The sequence below is a fragment of the Rhamphochromis sp. 'chilingali' genome (assembly GCF_963969265.1).
Source record: "Rhamphochromis sp. 'chilingali' genome assembly, chromosome: 14".
In the NCBI taxonomy this organism is placed as follows: domain Eukaryota; kingdom Metazoa; phylum Chordata; class Actinopteri; order Cichliformes; family Cichlidae; genus Rhamphochromis; species Rhamphochromis sp. 'chilingali'.
In genome coordinates, this window is record NC_137941.1 from 11,669,606 (window position 1) to 11,690,485 (window position 20,880).

General features: G+C 37.7%; 1 protein-coding gene across 1 annotated transcript in view; it reads right to left on the reverse strand.

The window, feature by feature from the left end:
* epha6 (eph receptor A6) overlaps positions 1-20,880 on the reverse strand; it is a 193,555-nt gene that overhangs the window by 137,389 nt on the left and 35,286 nt on the right. Inside the window, exon 3 of the mRNA XM_080903018.1 lies at positions 11,361-12,024. Within this exon, the coding sequence (XP_080759144.1) occupies positions 11,361-12,024 (664 nt within the window). The remainder of the gene's footprint in view (positions 1-11,360; positions 12,025-20,880) is intronic.

The window sequence follows — 20,880 nt, forward strand, 5'->3', positions numbered from 1 at the left end:
ACCACAGTCTTCTCTCGAACTGACCCAATTCTGCTATCACTGCTTGCCTCGTTCAGTGGCTGGATTATGTCTGTCCATGGTACTCTTGTGCATGTGTATGTGTGTGTGCAGTTCCACCAGTGTGACTAACAAGCTTGGCTGTAGCAGTCTGGCAGATTGAGAGACACCTAGTGCTAGTTAAAGCCTTTCGTACCCTGAGGTCATTGGCTCACTTTCCGCACTGGTCATACATGAGAAGACAGAGGGATAGAGTGAGGAAGAGTATATAAAAAAAGAGGTGAAACTACTGTCACTGAGCTGACATTTTTGTCAAGTTGGATACACATGCTCACATTTTGCCAAATGGCAATATTCAGTTCAAACAGCAATAAATGTACTCTCAATGACCCCCTTTTGCTGAAGAAATATTACATTTTGATTGACTTCATGTATGGGGATACATGCTTATAAATTCATAACTGCAAAATATTTAGGACAAAATTGTATGCAAGTAGCAAAACCACCAACTTGTCTTAATAAATGCTTTAACATGGTGATGTTTTTTAACCTAGAGGCAATTTTAGGATTTTTTAAAATTTTGTCCTGTCAAATATCCTGCACAGAAATATTTAAAATCCCAGTTAGTTGGCCCTTGTTAAGGTCCTTGTTCTAAGGCAGACTTAGAATTTCTTTGCAAAGATCTTCACTGTTATCCAAAACCAATAAGTCTACTAGTCTGAATTATCCTTTGTGCATGAAAATATGGACAGCTCCAGCACTGGTGTTTGAGTTTATTGTTCACTAGAGGCAGAGCTGACTGTATTCTGAAGTGTCTTAGTTTAAATTTGTCCAACAAAAAAGAAAAACAAACTTCTGTTCCCATGACGTACAGCATATATTGCTCTCCTGAGCAACATTTATATAATCATCATGTATGTTTTGATACTGAAACCAGCCAAACAGGATTGCAGTTTACACTTTTTCAACACTATCTGACACGTCTGAGCAGTCCATAAAAGGACCGTGCTGTATTGTCACTTGTGCCACATAATACCTGCTGGCTTAAGTAGGTTAAAAGAGAGCTTGAAAGAGAAATCAGGTGTAAAGAAATAAAGAATAAATAATAAAATCCTCACCTGACCCACGATGTACAAATGTGACATTATTTCAACACCAAATGGGTATATTTTTCTGTATATATTGGTGATGCAGGCTTTAAATTTTATTATGTACTGAATTTTAATTCTATGGTGCCTTCCAGCTGTTATTTTATTCATACTGTGATTTGTTATTTTAATAGCCATGAATTTAAATAATCAGGAACAAAAAACGCAAATGCACGGATGGGCTATGCAATATTGTGGTGATCCATGTGCAGTTATGGAGCCAGGTTGCACATTACATAAGCATTTGTATCGTTGACACTGTGAGTCAAGGAGTTCATGCATACAGTCCTTCAGCCTATAAGAGAAGCTGGATCAGAGATTTGTTTAGTTTCAAAACCCTATTTTAAACAAAATGGTTATTTATGGCATTACAGATGAAACGTGTATACGTTTTAGTTATTGGACACCAGAGTTATTATGTTTTTTTTACTTTATATCTGTTGTGTAAACAAACTGGTACCGAAATAAAATGCAGTAATCACTGAAGCTGAACCCTCAATAACCCCTGTTTTTTTCCCCTCTTCATATTTTTTTCCTTTTTTACTTGGGAGAAGCTGTCTCCAGCTCCTAAAACGTACTTTTATTTATGACAAGTCTGCTCTTCATTGGAGGCCTGTGATGTGTTATCTGGGCCATGTCATACTATACATACCCTTTAATGACTAATTCAGTCTCTTGGCTTATGTACTAAAATAGAACAGGCACAAGGGAAAAGAGAAATCAATTGAAATGTTGCAATGTTTGACAGGACTGTGCTTGAGGAGACAAAATAAGGAAAAAAAGAAGAAGAAGACATTAGACGGTGTCGCTTCCTTTTGTTTTCTGGCTGAGAGAGTGTGTGGTGTTGAGACATGCAGAAGCTGTATGTATGTATGCAGGGTGCCGGTACGTTGGGGAATTTATTTTTTCAACTGTCTTTGATCACTTTCAGGCTTTGAAGTAACTCTCGGCAAGGAAGGGGGGGAAAAAAGCGAGGCAGAAGTCACCGCAAGTTCACATCGCAACTAGGACTTGCAAAAACTGCAATCTGCATAATTTATTCTTTAAACAGTTAAAATGGAAAGAGATGAGGAGATCTCTAGGTGCCCAACAAACCCGCCTCCTGCTTGACAACCCCAATTAAACACTCTCCCTCTCCACATTTGTTCTCAATTACAGATTGAAGAGCGACAACACGAGAGCCTCTAATGCTCATCAAGTGACTGATTTAAAGAGAGACAGAGGAAGGTAAAGCACCAGCAGTCTAGGGAAATGTAATTGATATGTGTTGTAAATGAGCAAATAGAGGCAGCTGCGGAGGAACCATAAAGAAAGAACAGTCATGGTCATATATATATATATATATATAAACACACACTTATCTATCAACATGTTTTTCTTCTCCAAAACTCTTAGCACAGTGGATTTAAATATTAAATAAGATACATCGTTCTATAAAATGTAATAACAATAATTATGATCACAAACAAACTTCAAACTTTTTCTAGTCTCTTAATTTTTCTTAATACTTAATATTAAACAGCTCCATATTATTATATAACATTATTTATCTTCAGCCATTAGTTCAACACCTACAACATCCTTACAAGAACAATGGGCTATCAAAAATTGGTCCTCACAGGGATATATAGACCTTACCACCTCAAAGAGATAAACCTCAAAGGTAATTGCATCACACAGAATATGAAGTACTGTATGATAGCTCCAGTCAGATTACTCAGACTTGTGGAATATTTTCTATGAAGCGGTTATTCACTACAGGTTTTTTTAATCTTCTAGCGAGAATTTTTAGATGGCAATCTTGCCCCAAATTTCCATTTTCTTACCAAAAAAGTATGTCTGCTTTGACAGTAACTTATTAACCTCAACCACATCATTCTGCACAGTGAAGATCTAAAGTAAGACACAGTTTTAAGAATTAGTAAGTGCAATTTTCTTTCGGCCTCCAAGGTGAAAACATTCATTCAAAAACACCATTGTATTTTCCAGTGCAATTGAATGGTGAAAATGAGCAACTCAGTCAAATCACCTCTATTTATACATTTATTTAGGTTAGGTTAACAGATTAATTGATTTTATTATAACACACATGCACACGCATATATATCTATATCTATCTATCTATCGATAGATCGATAGATAGATAGATAGATAGATATAACATAATGTATCACACTGATTTTTTTCTTAATCTGGAATAATGTCTGATGATTTATTTTTAATATTCTCAGTGATTATTCTCTGCTTATGTGACAGCAGGTAGTGATGCACAATGAGGCCGTGGCCTGACAGAAAGAATTTACACTGGACATAATTCAAACCACCCCAAGCCTTTAGTAGCGAAACTCAGTGCCTTTTAGTGGTGCATTGAGCTTAATGACAGCTCAGGGGGAAATGTACATTAGCATACCAAATGCATCAAGGAGATTTCAATTATATCCTTTGTGGGAACAGCATAAATAAAGTCTAATACAATGACTGTGTAGACGACAAACAAAACCCCAGGCATTTAAGTTCACCCATACTGTGTGATGTCTATTCAAACAAATGTAGATTTAACAGAACTGTGAATTGAAAAAACAAACAGAAATAATCAGAGTGATCAAAGATGCTCTTGTTTGTAATTTTTGGAGACAGTGGATTAGTATGTCAAAATTATTAACGAAGGACAATTCATTGTGACAAATGAGAAACAGGAAATCTGGCCTTTGATATATCCACATGTGCCTTCATCATGACTCTGTTGCTCTTATATCTGCTGCAAGCAATTTTCTTACAATGCAACTGTCAAACGGTGCTCAGTTAAAAAAAAAAGAAGCAAGGCATGACATCCTATGGTCATGACATGTCAGCGCTGATGCTGAGTGAGGTGGGATTAAATTCATCAGACAGACTTTGACCCGCTACCGGGGTACGTACACACTCTGTTTCTCTCTCTCCCATTCCAGACACTCCCAATTAAGCCTGAAGTGCAATGCTTGTTAAACTAAAACCATCCTTTTCTGAAATGTCACAGTGTCTCCCTGCCGTGTGGCCCGTCTGTAAACAGCTCTGTTGCTGATGCCAGCTCGAACCCCCTGGTGTGTCTCCTCGTGTGTGTTTTGTGAGAGCAAAATTGTCGCTTGCATTATCACATTGTTGTGAATGCTTGAGTGCATATTGGACTTTTTGTTGTTTTGTTGTTTGGTGTGCTCTATGGGTTATATTTTTATATGTGTGTTTTATGCTATTCATTATGGGAGTCTTTGCCTTCCACCCACGCCCTCATTTGTGTGCATGTGTCTTTTGTGTGAGTATGTGTGTACGTGTGTGTGTGTTTGACATCTCATTTGGGGGAGCTGACAGAGTGAAGGATATGTGCTGTAATTGTTGTCTGACTATCTTCATGCTGTAATTGAAAATGTCTTATTGGTGAAACTTTTGTCAAGATGTTTATACGAGCATGCCATTTAACATTAACACAGCTGCTCCTTTTACCTGTGCAATTACTTAAGTGTAGCCCACCTCTGACACTTGACGTAGAGCCAGTGCCATCCTGGAACTGGGTAAATTACCATACCAATTGCTTGGTATGAACAGCTTGTTCTTAAAACAATAGGGCGATGGATTTTTGAACTCAAACTCCATCCATCTATTCATCCATGGTATCCATGGTATCCAGCATCCATCCATGTTCCCAAGCTGCCTTCCCTTTGTGTTCTGTGTGAACTCCTATTTTGTTGGACTTTGTATCAGCCAACACAAAGGCTTGCTTTCCTTTCTTAGGCAAACAAAGCTTGACAGTCAGATATCCAAACCATCTCCACTGACTGCTTTCACTGCTGCAGAGCAGCACCCCTACTTTGAACCACCGCCCAGTGACTGAGCTGATTACCTTTTCTCTAAGGGCAGATCTTCTTTGGAGGGAACTCATTTCCTGTTCATGATCCTATTCATTTGGTAACTACCTGCAGCTTGTGGTCATCTGTGAGGGTAGTAATGATAACTTTGAAGATAATCATCAGCTTTACCTAGGTACTTGAAGTCCACTTGAGGCAGAAATTCATCCTCTATCTTAAGCAGGAAATCTTTTTTTCAACAGTGTAAGCTAGACATCACTGCTTGATGTAGCCAACAATAGCAAAGATGTGATCCTGAGACCAAAGACAGAAGTTTGACGTTGTATAGGGAGTAAATGACATTACAGGCCCAATAACCAATTCTCCAGAAGCACCAGTTACACACACACAGGGACATGCCTTTTCCAAGTCCATAAAACATATGTAGACTGGATGTGTGTACCCTCCAATATTTAACCTCCTAAGACCCAAACTCTTCCACGGCATGCATTTTTAATCTCTCTTTGATATTTGGACATTTTGGGACCTGATGAATGTGAAAATAAAGAATTACCAGATTTGTTTAACCTGATTTCTGTTTCTAAGAAAAATGAGAGCCACATATGAGGATATTCATTTAAACTTTCGATAGAACAGTGGCAGTATAATGTTATCGTAAGTGGACATCAGGCCCTTGTAGAGCAAAATTAAGTATTTTGGTCTAAATAACCCAAAAATGCGATGTCCACATATGTGGACACCAGGTCCTAGGAGGTTAAAGAGCTTGTCTGCTGTCTCAAGATGATTAACCTTAAAAAAAGACAGGAAGAGTGGCTGGTTTATATTTAACAGATTATAAAGCAGTACAGGTTGGGTCACAAACTGTCACAGTATGTTGTGGTATTTTTATTTCAAAGGGTGTCCATTATTATTTGACTGATGTGCTGTTCAGTAATTCTAAATGTATGCTGCACAACATTAGTTGTATCCTAGCTTGCTTTTGCCCAATCATCAGAGGGAAGATTCACTGTACAACAACCTAAAACACAGGCAAACATATAAATAAAAGCACACAGACACCCTGTGATTACATTATTCATAGCACTGCTGAGTGCTCTTACACAGAGTCCGAAAACACATGATGACCTGCTGTACAACACTGAGTGATAACAGCATCAGCTAGATTGTCTTACACTGAGAGGGAAAGATGATGAAAGCTAAAGTGAGTGAGAGAGAGATGGAGGAGAGAGAGATAAAGAGAGACACTGAGAGACTGAGCTCTTCATCCAAGAAGATGTATGTGTGCTGTTCTTGCATTCAGTCTAGTTGCCTAGACTACTGCTAATGAGCAGGTGGGTACATATGTTATACAGCATTAAATAACAGCCTCTTGTAATGCACAACAAGGACATGCCGAATGCACTCAAACATACACATATTAAATATTTGCATCAAGAGAAAAAATAAGGTATAAATAAGACCATAAATAGATCAGCTAAGATGCAAATAGTAAATGGACTGGTTTTTACAGCATATAGTGCTTTTATATTCTAACTTATCACATGCCTCATTCACCCAATAACACCATTCATACAAGCACTTTTTGGGTAAATTACCATACCAATTGCTTGGTATGAACAGCTTGTTCTTAAAACAGTAGGGCGATGGATTTTTGAACTCAAACTCCATCCATCTATTCATCCATGGTATCCATCATCCATCCATGTTCCCAAGCTGCCTTCCCTTTGTGTTCTGTGTGAACTCCTATTTTGTTGGACTTTGTATCAGCCAACATAAAGGCTTGCTTTCCTTTCTTAGGCAAACAAAGCTTGCACTATGATTAAGTTTCTGTTTAACATTCACGCACACTCGCCCTCCTATTCAGCATTTTACCGAAGGATACACAAAGACTGGAGGAGAAAGAGATCGCATCACCAACCTTCTGGAGAGTACCTTACCTGCTCTACCTCCCAAACTACAGCCAACAACATGTAAAAGCCACAACAACCAAAATAGTACAGCGAGTGACTATATGAATTCAAGTTTACTCTATAAAGACCTTTTGCTTACTTCTACATATATGTATGGATATGGATATATATCATAATTACATCAATTTTGACAAGATCCCCATCCCCCAGCAAATTTCACTTAAATTTAAAAAAAAAAAAGCGACTTATGCGTATGCATTTTTCATATACTTCATTTAAAGACTCGTCTCATTTGGCCCATATAATATTCCGATTTAAAAATCTCAATTTTAAAGAACATTTTAAACCCATTTATATCAGTGTATATGTGGAAGAACATGCAAGCAGTAATATGGGTTATAGGCATTTATTAGCCTCAGTCTTACTGCAGCACACTGGCACTTCATCCAGGTAATGGACAGGAGATTAAAATACTGCTGTGACCAAATCCACTGAGTCTGAATGAAAGAAAAAGATTATTTGACTTAAGCTGGGTGGAGAGCATGTCCTTCATTCTCACCTAAGTGGAGTAAAAACATTTATTCAGGCTTTGAGCAGTTTATCTCTTCTTTGAGATGACTGAAGGTTTACATGGTTGTCAGATACTCCAGCTTCCTCCCATAGTACAAAGATATTCATAGCAAGGCTACATCTAAACTGAATGTAGGTGTGAATGTGAGCATGAATGGTTTTCTGTGTCCGTGAGTTAGTCGTGCGACAGACTGGTGACCTGTTGGAGGTGTACCCTGCCTCCCACCCTGAGGCAGATGGGATGTGCTCTAAGCCCAAACAGAAAGAAATGGATGGATGGATGTTTGCCTGATATCTGTGTATGCTATTGCTGTAGGGGTTATCAAAGGAAAACAATAATACAAAGCAATCTGCCGTGTACAAAACTTGAAGAAGATTTTACTGATCAACTGATCTCAGTCTGAGATCTGATAGATTTAAAAGATTCCATTTTTTTAATATATATATATATAACTTCCAATTTTCAGGAAAGAGACAGCTACACTTTCTTCCACTAAATAGTTTTGTTCCATCTTCCAGTTCTATGCATAACATTTAGACTTCACTGAAAGCGACTTCCTTTTAGCATGTGAAATGTTAGTTCTGTATTATAGCAACAACTAGCAAGCAAATAGATATGACAAAGACATTAATCCTATGCTTTTCACATATTTATGAATGGGATGCTACTGGAATCACAGGTTGTTCAACCTGGTCATATCTGCTACATAGGAAGGCAGCTGTTGCATTTAAACTACCAATTTGTTGTAAACTAACACTTGAAAGATTACTTTAGCCAGCTACCTCAGTCTTCTCCTTCAATGCCTAAGGTGCTCTAGTGGCACTTTGTGTGGGGGCTTTTCAATAACTAAGCCTGTTTGAATGCTGGAACAATGAACAGGAGCTGCATTACAGGGCTGACATTGCAGTAAAATGCCATCACATTGCCCAAAGGGCTAGACTTAACCCAACTGTGAAATATGCTCCTTTGAGAGCAAGGGGTTTAGGATAAGGAGAGGAAGAAGGAAATTACTTTAATTTATTGTGCTTTAAAGGGCCAGCGTCGATACTGATAGGTGGCAGTGTTGAGTCTGCTTATGTTTGTAAATGGCACTGAGCCAAAATGTCTGTTCTGGTTGATTTAACCCGCCACCTCAGGAGTCTTCTTCAATGACCAAGGTGCTTAACTACTTCTTGTGATTTTTATGTGACATGTAGTTCTTCCAAAGATTATATTCAAATCAGACTAAATGGCATGTAATGTAATTACATGTATTTTCCCCTATGTTATATATATGTCAAAGATGAAAGGCACAGGGCCAACAGCAGGGATGCACCACATTACTCCTTTACCTCTTAAAGAAGAGATAAAGAAGAAGCCCACGAATCCATCACAAATTGTTCTTTTGCAATGTTTTTCCCAAAAGTTTTCAACAGCAAGTTTATCTGCCTCTGCTAGCTTTTTTATCACTCAATTAACGCATAAGAAATATTAAAGGAGCAGAATGGAGAAATGATTTTAGGATAGACGCACTCTAATCACAGCTGCAGTTTCACCCCTGGCCTGTTGATTATGATGCAGCTGCAGGTGCAGCTGGAAAGCCTCCCTGACCTGTGTCACAAGATGAATTGTAATCAACTGTGCAAGGACATCTGGTTCTGAATGGTGTGAGAAAACCAGCGAAATGTCTCAAAAGTGTTTTTTAAAAGGCTGTAGTCTATGGTGATTATTTTTTGGAGGGAAACAAACATGTACAATGGCATCTAATTTGTGCCAATATTTCTATAGATTATGCATCTTGATCATTCTGGTAAATCTTACATATTTTCTTGATCTTTACAAAACTAATTGCACAAGCTTGGATTACTTGTTAAGAGCCAGTGTCTTTTGTTGTGCTAAACTGTGAATTCAGATCAGTTACTAATTTAAAATGTGTTCTATATCCATGATATTGTAGTATATTGTTAGTTCTTAGGAAAAATATTAGTAGATGCTTTCATTCTTTCATTTGTTAAATGTATAAAGTTAAATTCCATATTATGGTTTTGATAAGTTGCAACTTGCAAGTACATTAGGACACCTTTTAGATTGTGGATCTGTCTCCTTTGGATTATAGACATGTGTATCTGTTGACCTGACATCAGGACTTTACTTGGTTTGAAAAGAAGTCGCATTGGAACTTCTTGAAGGTAGCATTCCCAGTGAGCCGTGCTGTCAGTGATAACCCAAAGCTCATATCAGAGAGCTGAGGATCAAGCTGCTACCAAGCCAGCTGAGGTAATCTGTCACACCAAGGTAGCCACTGAGACAACGGGTGGTAGAATACAGATATACACAACAACATTCCTACACATATGATTCATCACAACACACATAGACACATGTTCATTTCTCTGTATGTATAAAGCACCACGACACACACATGCAAAACACAATCCTAAAATCCTGTGGTGAAGCTTTGGTGCCTGGACCAGCTTTAACACTGGACCCAGTATGATGTTTCACTTTATGACTGCTTTCTAAAGCTTCACTCATTATACTAAATTTTACAACCACACCATTTACCACAACAAGATTATCATGTTTGGATTTTAGCAGCTAGTAAGGAAAATACGTGCTTTTCACCAGAGCACACAGAAAAACACCTCTGGTTTCATAACCCTCTCAATTGTTTAAACTTTGTGTAAAAATAAACAGCCTACTCACTAATCTTTCATAAAGCAAAACCAAAGTTACTGCAGAGTTTAGTTTTGTAAAAATGTTTTCATATGAATTTAAACAGTAGCCAAAGGGCAAAAAACACTGAAAATTTTCAAAAATTGCTTTAAAAAAGCCCTAAAATTAGAAATTTGATAGAAAAACAACAGACTAACTAAAATATGCAGTTTTAAGCTGTTGAAACAGACACTCTCTTTCTCTCGCTCACACACACACAAACACATACAAATACAGCCTTAGATGGCATCAGGTCCTCCTACTGCTACCATAATAACATTCATAATCATTCAAAACCTTTCACGTGACTACACCTCTGTTATCTGAGAAAATTAGCAGCTAGTAAAAATGGTAAGACAAACAACAAAAAAATATGGGTAATGAGTCAAAATGAATAGGGAAGGTCAATAACGGTTAATAGGTTAATAGGAAGGTTAATAAATAAAAATAATAATAACAACAATAATATTATGCAATTGTTCGACGTTTGAACCAGCAAGAGTGAGTATGTACATAGACTGTGGGGACTATAAAGCGTTCTCTAGTTGTTGCATGTGATGGTACAATGGGAAGTAAATTGTACTGAAGCACTGCAGGTTTCATATCATCACCTGTCCACATTGCTTATCTTTCTGACTGGTGGATGCATCAATACTTATGTCAAATAAATAAATAAATATATATATATATATATATATATATATATATATATATATATATATATATATATATGTCCTTTTTTACTATATATATATGTTGTAAATAAACATTGATGGTCAAAATGAATTGAAATTACCGCTGCTATTTGCATTTAGGTGAAGTCTGAGATTTATTATCATTCTGACCACTTGAGAAAGAGAAATGTGGGAAATAATTTAATAAAGGTGGGTTCAATTAAAGTCAAGGTTTGGTAAGGACATCTAAGTAAAAGCTAATTAAGAACCAAGAACAAAACATTAGTATTAAGACAGTTTAAAAACAAAACAAGCCTTTTTTCCAATTAGAGGCTGCTAACAATAACCCATGGGCAAAGCATTCAGCTGCAGGGTTCTCATAACCCTACAGCAGCGTCACCTTCACCATCAATTCTTTTTCTTTCAGAGCTTTGGAAAGACTGACTAAAAACGTCTTTGAGTTCAAAAAATGCTTCACTGAGCAGAATGAAAAGCAAGTTAAAATATACAAAACTTGGAAAACTTACCAACACATGAACCATCAATCTCCTCATACCCAACACTACAGACACATCTTCCCAGGGGAACCAACCAGTCTCCATCAGCTCCACAGAACAGTTTGGGTGTGTCTCTTTCTTCAGCATGGTCAACACAGGCCCCCCTCACTTCCACCAGTGAAGAAGAGTCCACGCGGGGCACTGTGTCTGGAAATGAGGCCAGGTTCCTCAGTGTAAATGGACATTTCTTATAGTAAACCCTCACAGACACTAATGCAATGCAAGCGCCAATGTCCTGGAAAGCCAGATAAAAGCCTTTCCTGTTTATGGGTCCCACCTCCCGCACCTCCGTATTGAGCTTGAGGATCCGATCTCCAAGATCCATCTGAGTAAAGCTCTCATCAGCAGCAATGGTGTCAATCTTGGTGTACTGCGCAGGCCTGAACTTGACACCGTGTGCCTCATCTGTCTCATGATAGAATAGATTGAAGGTCTCCTTGCAGGTGCCAGACACCCAAGGGATTGAGTTACAGTCGCGCAAGGTGAAGCGGAGCTCCACGTAGACCTTCTGGGCTGCCTGTCGTGAAATCCAGTTGGAGCGAAGCCAGTTGTTTTGGTTGGGCTCCATCACATTGCAAACCTGGAAAGTATGGATGGGTCGGTTGTGCTCGTCCATCTCTGTGATTGCATCCCACTAAAGGAAAAATAATAAGAGTGTAGAGGGTCGGGGAGAGAGGAGGAAAGAATGGGGTAAAAATGAGGGAAGAAAAAGAAAGAGTTAGTATTAATTCAAGATCTGCTAGCAGGCCTCACAGGTCATAGCATTCCATACAAAACATGGACAAAATTAACAACATAGTTGCGCAATATTAATTTAGTCCCAAGTGTGGCACTGAAGGAAAACTGTGTGGTCATTTCAAATCCCAAGATTGATGCTATACAGAGCACAGACGCAATCTGGAAGTTATAATAGCTTCCTGCTTCTTTCTGCTTCTTTATGAGACACTTTGTTTATATTAGACTGTATTCAAACCAAATTTGGACAGTAACACATTTAGTTCCTTCAGTGGGCTGGTTTCAGTCATTATGCAAATGTACTGTTTATAAGATTGGGGAAACCTGCAGTCAGCTGAGACTGAAGAAGTCACTTGAATGAGTGACGAAACGTTTCTCCCACAAAACGCTACGTCCAGATGAACAGAATCAACTTTTGGAGAACACATGTAGTTGTTCAGATATTCTTCTCTGGATTAAGGTTAAAGAGAGTGCCAGCAAGACCATCTCAGTCCATACCACATTCAAGTAAAAAAAAAAAAAAAATCATTAACAAACTAACAATCTGTTTTCCTCATATTCCTAGAGGTAGGTTTTTTCCTGGTATGATGTCGAGCTCCAGCTGCCTAGTCATCAGCTCTGCAACTCCCAGGTCACATGATTAGGGAGCATTGCAGCTTTGCAGGGTCATTAGGTTACCTGTCCCCATGTTGATGGGAAAGAAGTTAATGGGGGGTTTTAGCCTCCTGGTTCTGCAGCGCTCTCAGGTTTTATTAGAGTGGGGACTGGCTACATGGGCGACCCCAAAACCACACAACATCGACCTCAAAGAATCAAATTACCTGCCTGGGAAAAAAGGGCTCTCAAATCAGTTCGCTTACAATGCAGCGTCAGACTCTCCACGAGCTGCAGAGTTTGCCCTTGTGTGTGTGTTTGTGTATGTTTGTGTGTATGAGGTTTATATTTAGACTCATATTTACGCCACTTACCTCATAGGTTTTACTGTATATGACGATATATGGGATCTATTTTTACCCATCACTGCTGCTGCTACTGTTCCCATTACTTTGCATACATTTTCCTAGATGAAACACTTATGCATGCATACATAATTTTCAGGCATCGAAAGCTCAATTCGGTCACTGTGACTTCTCCAATGAACCTTGCTTGTGCATTGCAGTATGCACAGCTGTCTACTTCTTTGAGTCAAACACTAAAATCAACACCGTTTTCAGAGATGTGAGAAATATGCTCGAAGGTATGGAAGACCATGTATAAAGCTTTTAATTACCAACACATTAACATAAGTAATTTGACTACATCAAACATACACACATTTCATGTTCCCTTTCTTGGGTCTGGGGGGAGAGATGCCTAAACGAGGGCTGGAAAATAGCTCGTTTATAGGCAAACAAAATCCGGAGGGTTGAGATAGCGCTGGTGGTTAATTTACCAATACTATTTGCCTGATAAGCTTGCACATTTAATAAGCTGTTTTTTCACTTAGATAAATATTACCTCTTGATGAGAGTAGTAATCAAAGCCTAATGTTTGCTCTCACATACTCATTATCCTTTTTAATAACATGTTCTAATTCAATCATCCAAAGACAGCAGGTTTTAATCTGCTCTTCGCTCAAGGTGTAAACGTAGCATTACAGTCAAACAAATTGAGTTTGATTAAATGTGATGTTGCCATCAAAAGTACACACAAAATCCAGCTGGACAACGCGTTTCTGTTGGGGCAAGGCATAAAGATAAAAAAAAAAAAACCAAAACAAAAAAACAGAACATGAAATACTTAAAATATTGGCATGAAAATATTTCCATGAAGAAGCTGAAATGAGAAAAAAAAATCAAAATATAAACAGAAAGAAATAACTTTGAAAGAAAAATATGGAAAAATGCAGAAATAATAACAACTGACTAGGAAAACAGACTAACAGATAAAAAACGAGAAAACATGGATCATTAGCTTCCATATATACAAAATGTAAGTAGACATATGGAGTTTACTCTTTGTTAAGTCCATATGGATTCACTGGGATTCCAAAGCTTTCAGATATGATTTCAGAACCGTCCTTTGTGATAAAATCTATGCCATGGCTCCAGACAGAGAAAAGCCTCTTCATCATCATTGTTAGGTCTCAGGGACAACCTTCACCTTAAAAAACCTCGACAAAAAACGCATCGAGTGATATCATATGAAAGGGCATGGGGAGAGCTGTACAACACACTTTTGGTTTCTTCAATACAATACCCAAACGACATAACAATGACCAATGATGCCATAACAGGCTGATGTCATTGTATTGCAATAAAACATCATTAAAACACTAAAGTTTTTGTATAGTCCTTGTCTTTCTGGGGAATTACACTCCCTGAGTGCTCTTGTAAGAATGCACACTTGATACTGACGGCAAGCATCTTTCTGATTCAAGGTCTAGTGATTTAAGATATTATGCAAACCATTCTTACAGTTTTCTTTCTTTCTTTCTTTCTTTCTTTCTTTCTTTTGCCACTGAATCAATTACAGATCATGATGAGTTTGCTCATTTACCACTGGTTGTTGGAATTTCTGAAATCTTCTGTTGGGATGTCAGCTAATGGTGTACTTGCACTGGTCACAGCTGGCCCTGTACGTGCTAGCATGCACTAACACTGTGTCTAAGAATCAGACTGCTGAGATAAACTGTGAGTATGCTCCAGTTTGTCTCAACATTTAAACTGTTTTTCATGCTGCCCTCTCTTTCATGCACACTTTTAAAAATCACCTTTTTTTTTGTAGAACATAATAAGGCTAATATATGATGGTTTTAAAGTGGTAAAACACTGTCCTGTATTATGTCTCACAAATCCTGACAATTATTTAACAGTGATTTTCATGGAGCCATCTGTTACTAAGGAAGTGCTGAAGTTCCATTTCTGAGTAGATGTATACTAGGGTTGTGCCACATTATATACATTTTAACATAATAAAAATCACGTTATATTGTGATATCATTGCTACAGCAATCCATGCGTTTTCGTTTCTTAAAGACAAAGGACACAGACGAGACAACAAGACAAACCCTGACAAACCCTGACATCAAGAGCCATGTGTCAGCCTATGATAATTTCTTCATTCATGAGCTCCTCAAAGTAGTCCTCCCATCTCCTCAACGCACTCTCTTAATTAGTGCATTGCCATCTCTACCCTTACCCTAATGCACTGTGCATCCTTTCCAGCTCAATCTCTCTGCCTAGCCATGCCATAAAAGTCCTTTTCCTGCAATGTACAAGTGTCAATAAATGTTCAGTATTCTTTCTCTATATCAAACAAACTATACTTTGACAGTGTTTGAGGATGGTACAGATCATCCAGTGTGATTAAAACTCTATGCATAGTTTGAAAACGATAAAGAATCATCAACAAACATTTATGACTCTTTTTTTTAAACTTGCTGTCACTCATATTCAAGACTGATGCCCAGCTTACTCTGGTTCTTGCTCCAGCATTTAAAGTTGCTGATTCAATCATCCCTTCGGGTTCTTTCAATCTTATTTGACCACTTAGTCAGCTGTTGACCTGCAGTGGTGTCTGTAGGAAGAAATGTGCATCAGCACAGTTGAACAGTGGTAGGCGCTTTACCTTAGAGGAGCAACTGGAGAAACCCAAATTATACACGATAACGCTGTGTCCTAGTTTAAAGGGTTTACACGTTTGGGATTTTATGTGACTATACCAATGGCTTCTAGCTCAAACCTAAGAAAAACATGTAATTGTTATTTGGTAATTTGACACAATAATGTATTTGTCAGAATTACTAAAACTAATAAACACCTTCAGGCTTTGTAAAGTCTCATTTATGTTAAGGATAAGGATGACATTTGAAGTGGTGTTAAGTGAAGACCCATGTTAAGTGTTGAACAAGTCAGCGACCCATTAAATCTTAATGTATTATGTGTAAATACATGGCTTTAGTGACTGCTAAAAATGACAATGAACAAGTTCTTTGTGTATGCTTGCACACACAGAGAGAGCAAGGTCAAACATAGCCCTCAGTCTCTCTGAGCAGGATATTTTTATAGCACACCAAGGCACTTCTTTCCTGATTGGACTCATGGTAACAGCTAATATTTCATAAAATATAAAATCCTTTCTATCAGACAGGATTTTTAATGGGGAATTATTGAACAAGAGACATGGGACCGAGGAAGAAAATAGAAAGCAGCAAAGAGAGGACAGACAAAGAGTTAAGAGTTACAAATGTGTGGTGTTCAGGAGATTTAAGAAAACTACTAGAGTTAGCGGCCATTGGAATGAGCCTGAATGGCAATGTAGATAAATCAAAGTGTCCAGTGACTGAAAGATTGAGGCAACGATATCAGAGCGATTCATCTCAGAGGGGCAAAACAATCCATTGTGATAGAAACGCACAGCTGTTGAAATCCCCAACTAAACACCATTCACAGCTGATCCACAAGACCTCCAAGACTTTGACATTTTGTCAGTTAACTGATAATGTCAAGCAGCTTTGTGGTGGCAGCACTTTAAAATAAGTCGCTAGAGATTTGCATTGTGAAGCTGGGAAGCAAAGCAATAACGTGTATTTCCTCTTAATTATTTCAAATTCCAGTGACAGCGTTGCCCCTTTGGGCCAAAGCCTGCAGTCCACTCACCACCTGCAATCCCCATCCACACTCCACTTTATTACTGCGTGTGCTGCTGGTTTGTAATCTCACTGTTGGATGACTTCTTTTTCAAAGTGCCAAACTTTAAGTCTTGGTTGGACACCTCACTACCTTGCCATCCAGCCCTAACATGCATAATTGAAAAATGGCCAGAAAATGTGGTTGATTGATTGCAGCCTGGGACCAAGGCCTTTACAGCCCATCTCTCTCACCCATGCAATCGAGCCAGTCATTTTACTGGCCACTCGCCTGGGGGTGAGCTCCTTTTATTAACACTGTGAAATCCAGAGCCGTATTGAGAGTTACACTTTTAACTACAGTGTCATAACCAGCTTGGCTCATCTTCACTTGAAATGAAATATTTAGTGATCCTAAACATTCCCACTACTCGGTTGGATTTGAGCCTGTAAAGAAAAAAAAATTAAAGACTATTTTAAAATCCAAAGTCCCACTGTGTGAATGATGTGTTATGACCAACTATAAAAGACTTAATAATTATAATACTGACATTGGGCAGGTTAAAGAGCAATGCTTTAATGAGAAGATTAACTTCCTTTTTAGATTTGGTTAAAAACATAGTGGAGTTTTCCAAAATACACTTAATATATGTAGAATCTAAGAAATACTTCCAATTTATTTTCCATATATTCTTTATCTCTCGTAAGCATAACACATATGGTGGAAAAACAGCAAGGCACTAAGGAGATTTTATTCAGAGCACTTAGGTGCTGCACATTTTGTAAGTGTGAACAAACCAAGTAGTGGGAGTTAAGTGGCCACTGGAGATAAAACTAGCAGCTCTTACACGAATACCATGAGATGGTGTCTGTGCATGTGTAGAATTGTAGAAATTTCCTAACAACATCAGATTCAGTCACACAAAAATGTTCAGCCTCAACTCCAATGACATGGAACTTACCAAATGTAAGAATTCTTAAATATATTCTTGAAACATAAGAAGCATTTCAGTGACTAAATAATTAACGAATTAATAAATTCAGTCCAATCTATCATGCTAGGACGTTGCAGGGGGATCGAAAAGATTTCAGGGACAAATAACAAAAGTCATATGGGATCCAAACAAGACCCTGACATTAGAGAGAATACGCAGGTGTTCACCTGGGCCACAGGAGACTGTATCTGAATAAATATTCAAAATGTATAACTAAATGTCCTGTTGCCTTGCTCTTTCTACACAGAGAAAGCATTGAGTTTGCTGGTTGAATGCTGCCCACACACACAAACACGTACAAAAGAACGCACACTGTGTCAAAGGAGTTGGGAGCCGATGTTTCCAGTCTCCAAAGACTCCTCTGAATTACAGCAGAGATTGGCAAAAAATGGAAGTGAAAGAGAAAACTGGCCAACATATACACCTACAAGAAGTTATATTTAGTTCCATCATTTCTTCGACACATTTTCATTTTCATTTCTTTTCTTGTCCAAACATCTCAATGCAAAGCTTTATAAGACACATGCATTACAGTAAGTAATTGTCTCGCTCCCTCGTGTTTCTCTCTGTCTTGTGAAAGAAACTTTTAAATCTGGCTTTTAATAAAAAAGTTTTTTAGTTTACTTCCTTAAGAAATAAACAGTCACTTTACAGTGTATCCACTGATTATTTTTTCTTTAGGGACAAGAAGTGATCAGCTGTTTTGGCAGAAAAAAATCTAATTAAATTCCTATAACAGATTGTTCGGTGCTTTGTAAGAACCAGACTGTTTCTTGAGGTTTGCCGGTGTTTATTTGCAAATGCTGTGAAATTTAATAACATATAATGTTTCTCTTCCCTCTCCTTCCCTCTCTTAATGCCTTACATCTTAACAAATTACTTTGTGTTTCTCTTTCTGTTGTTTTGTTTCTTCTGTCGTCCGTGTCCTCTTTTATTCTCATGCACTCACCTCCTATGAATGTGTGTGTTCGTGTTTTGCCACTGTCACTTGGATTGAGAGATTTATATTTAATTGTAGAGCGTCCCTCTGCAATGGATGAAAAGACACCACCACCACCACCACCTCCCACACACACACAGCAGTAATAGTTATTAGAGAGATGGATGAAAAGTCTTAGCTCACTAGGGAACATGATGGCAGATATTTGATGTTAAGAAAAAAGGCACAATAAGAAGAAAGTAAAACAACTAAAAAGGGAAAAAGTAAAAAACAACAGTACAAATTGTTATTTTCAGGCTATTTTTAACACGTGAAAATTAATAATTACTGGCTGAAGCTGCAAGATAAGTGAATAAACTTTTCTCCCCCTTCCTAGTTTAGTCATCATTTAGTCTGTTGGGGCAAGGCATAAAGATAAAAAAAAAAAAAAAAAAAAAAAAAAAAAACAGAACATGAAATACTTAAAATATTGGCATGAAAATATTTCCATGAAGAAGCTGAAATGAGAAAAAAAAATCAAAATATAAACAGAAAGAAATAACTTTGAAAGAAAAATATGGAAAAATGCAGAAATAATAACAACTGACTAGGAAAACAGACTAACAGATAAAAAACGAGAAAACATGGATCATTAGCTTCCATATATACAAAATGTAAGTAGACATATGGAGTTTACTCTTTGTTAAGTCCATATGGATTCACTGGGATTCCAAAGCTTTCAGATATGATTTCAGAACCGTCCTTTGTGATAAAATCTATGCCATGGCTCCAGACAGAGAAAAGCCTCTTAATGACTCCTTTGGGATAATCAACAAACGGAGCACCAAAGGACTATGGAAATGGACATGGAAACTGTTTTCTTTCCTAATACCCACATTTTTCCCCCCAATGCTAGGTGACTGCATCACATTATTCTCCCCTTGAAGAGAGGAAATATTTAATCAGTTACTTTTTGTTGTCTGTCTAACATTACTGTCAAATTTTGTGTGATAGTAGAAACTAATAACAACTCGAGCTGATTAAATTTTGGTGAAAATTGGGTCAAGGTCAGAGTCACAACAAATTTCAAAATCAGTGAAAAAGCTTATATTTAGTTCCATCATTTCTTCGACACATTTTCATTTTCATTTCTTTTCTTGTCCAAACATCTCAATGCAAAGCTTTATAAGACACATGCATTACAGTAAGTAATTGTCTCGCTCCCTCGTGTTTCTCTCTGTCTTGTGAAAGAAACTTTTAAATCTGGCTTTTAATAAAAAAGTTTTTTAGTTTACTTCCTTAAGAAATAAACAGTCACTTTACAGTGTATCCACTGATTATTTTTTCTTTAGGGACAAGAAGTGATCAGCTGTTTTGGCAGAAAAAAATCTAATTAAATTCCTATAACAGATTGTTCGGTGCTTTGTAAGAACCAGACTGTTTCTTGAGGTTTGCCGGTGTTTATTTGCAAATGCTGTGAAATTTAATAACATATAATGTTTCTCTTCCCTCTCCTTCCCTCTCTTAATGCCTTACATCTTAACAAATTACTTTGTGTTTCTCTTTCTGTTGTTTTGTTTCTTCTGTCGTCCGTGTCCTCTTTTATTCTCATGCACTCACCCCCTTCCTAGTTTAGTCATCATTTAGTCTCAGAAGCTACAGTTAGCATTTTTCTATATTGAAATCACCTCATTAGATCCAACAGCAGGTGAATTACTCACAAAATTATGCTTGCATAATATCTAAACATCTTTCCAAATTTATCTTGCACAAACAGAAAAACAAAATTGGTGTATAGCGTACCTGGGGGCTGCACTGCCCCACATTCAGACCACATCTTTGCACTTTTGTCTGTGTGTATGCATAAGGAGAGAAGTGTTTTTGTGTATGTGTTCACATAGTGTATCTCTATGTGTGTGCATTAGGAGTTGGTCTATAGAGGGCTCATTATGGACAAGTGCCCAAGCTTAATTTGAGAGATTCCGTCAATAGCTGGCAACCTCAGTGGGCCATTGTACTCAACTGTGTGTCAACAAGAAAATCAATACTTTGATTGGAGAATTATGGAAACTGATTTTCACTGTGTGCTTTAAAACTTCCAATTAAATTACTGATTGTGTGCCAACAAGGAATACTGGCAATACGTGCCACTGAACAAAAAACTGCTTAACAACACTGGACATGTCATAAAATCTTTTATATTGACACTGTAGAGGAAATGAAGGAGCTGTG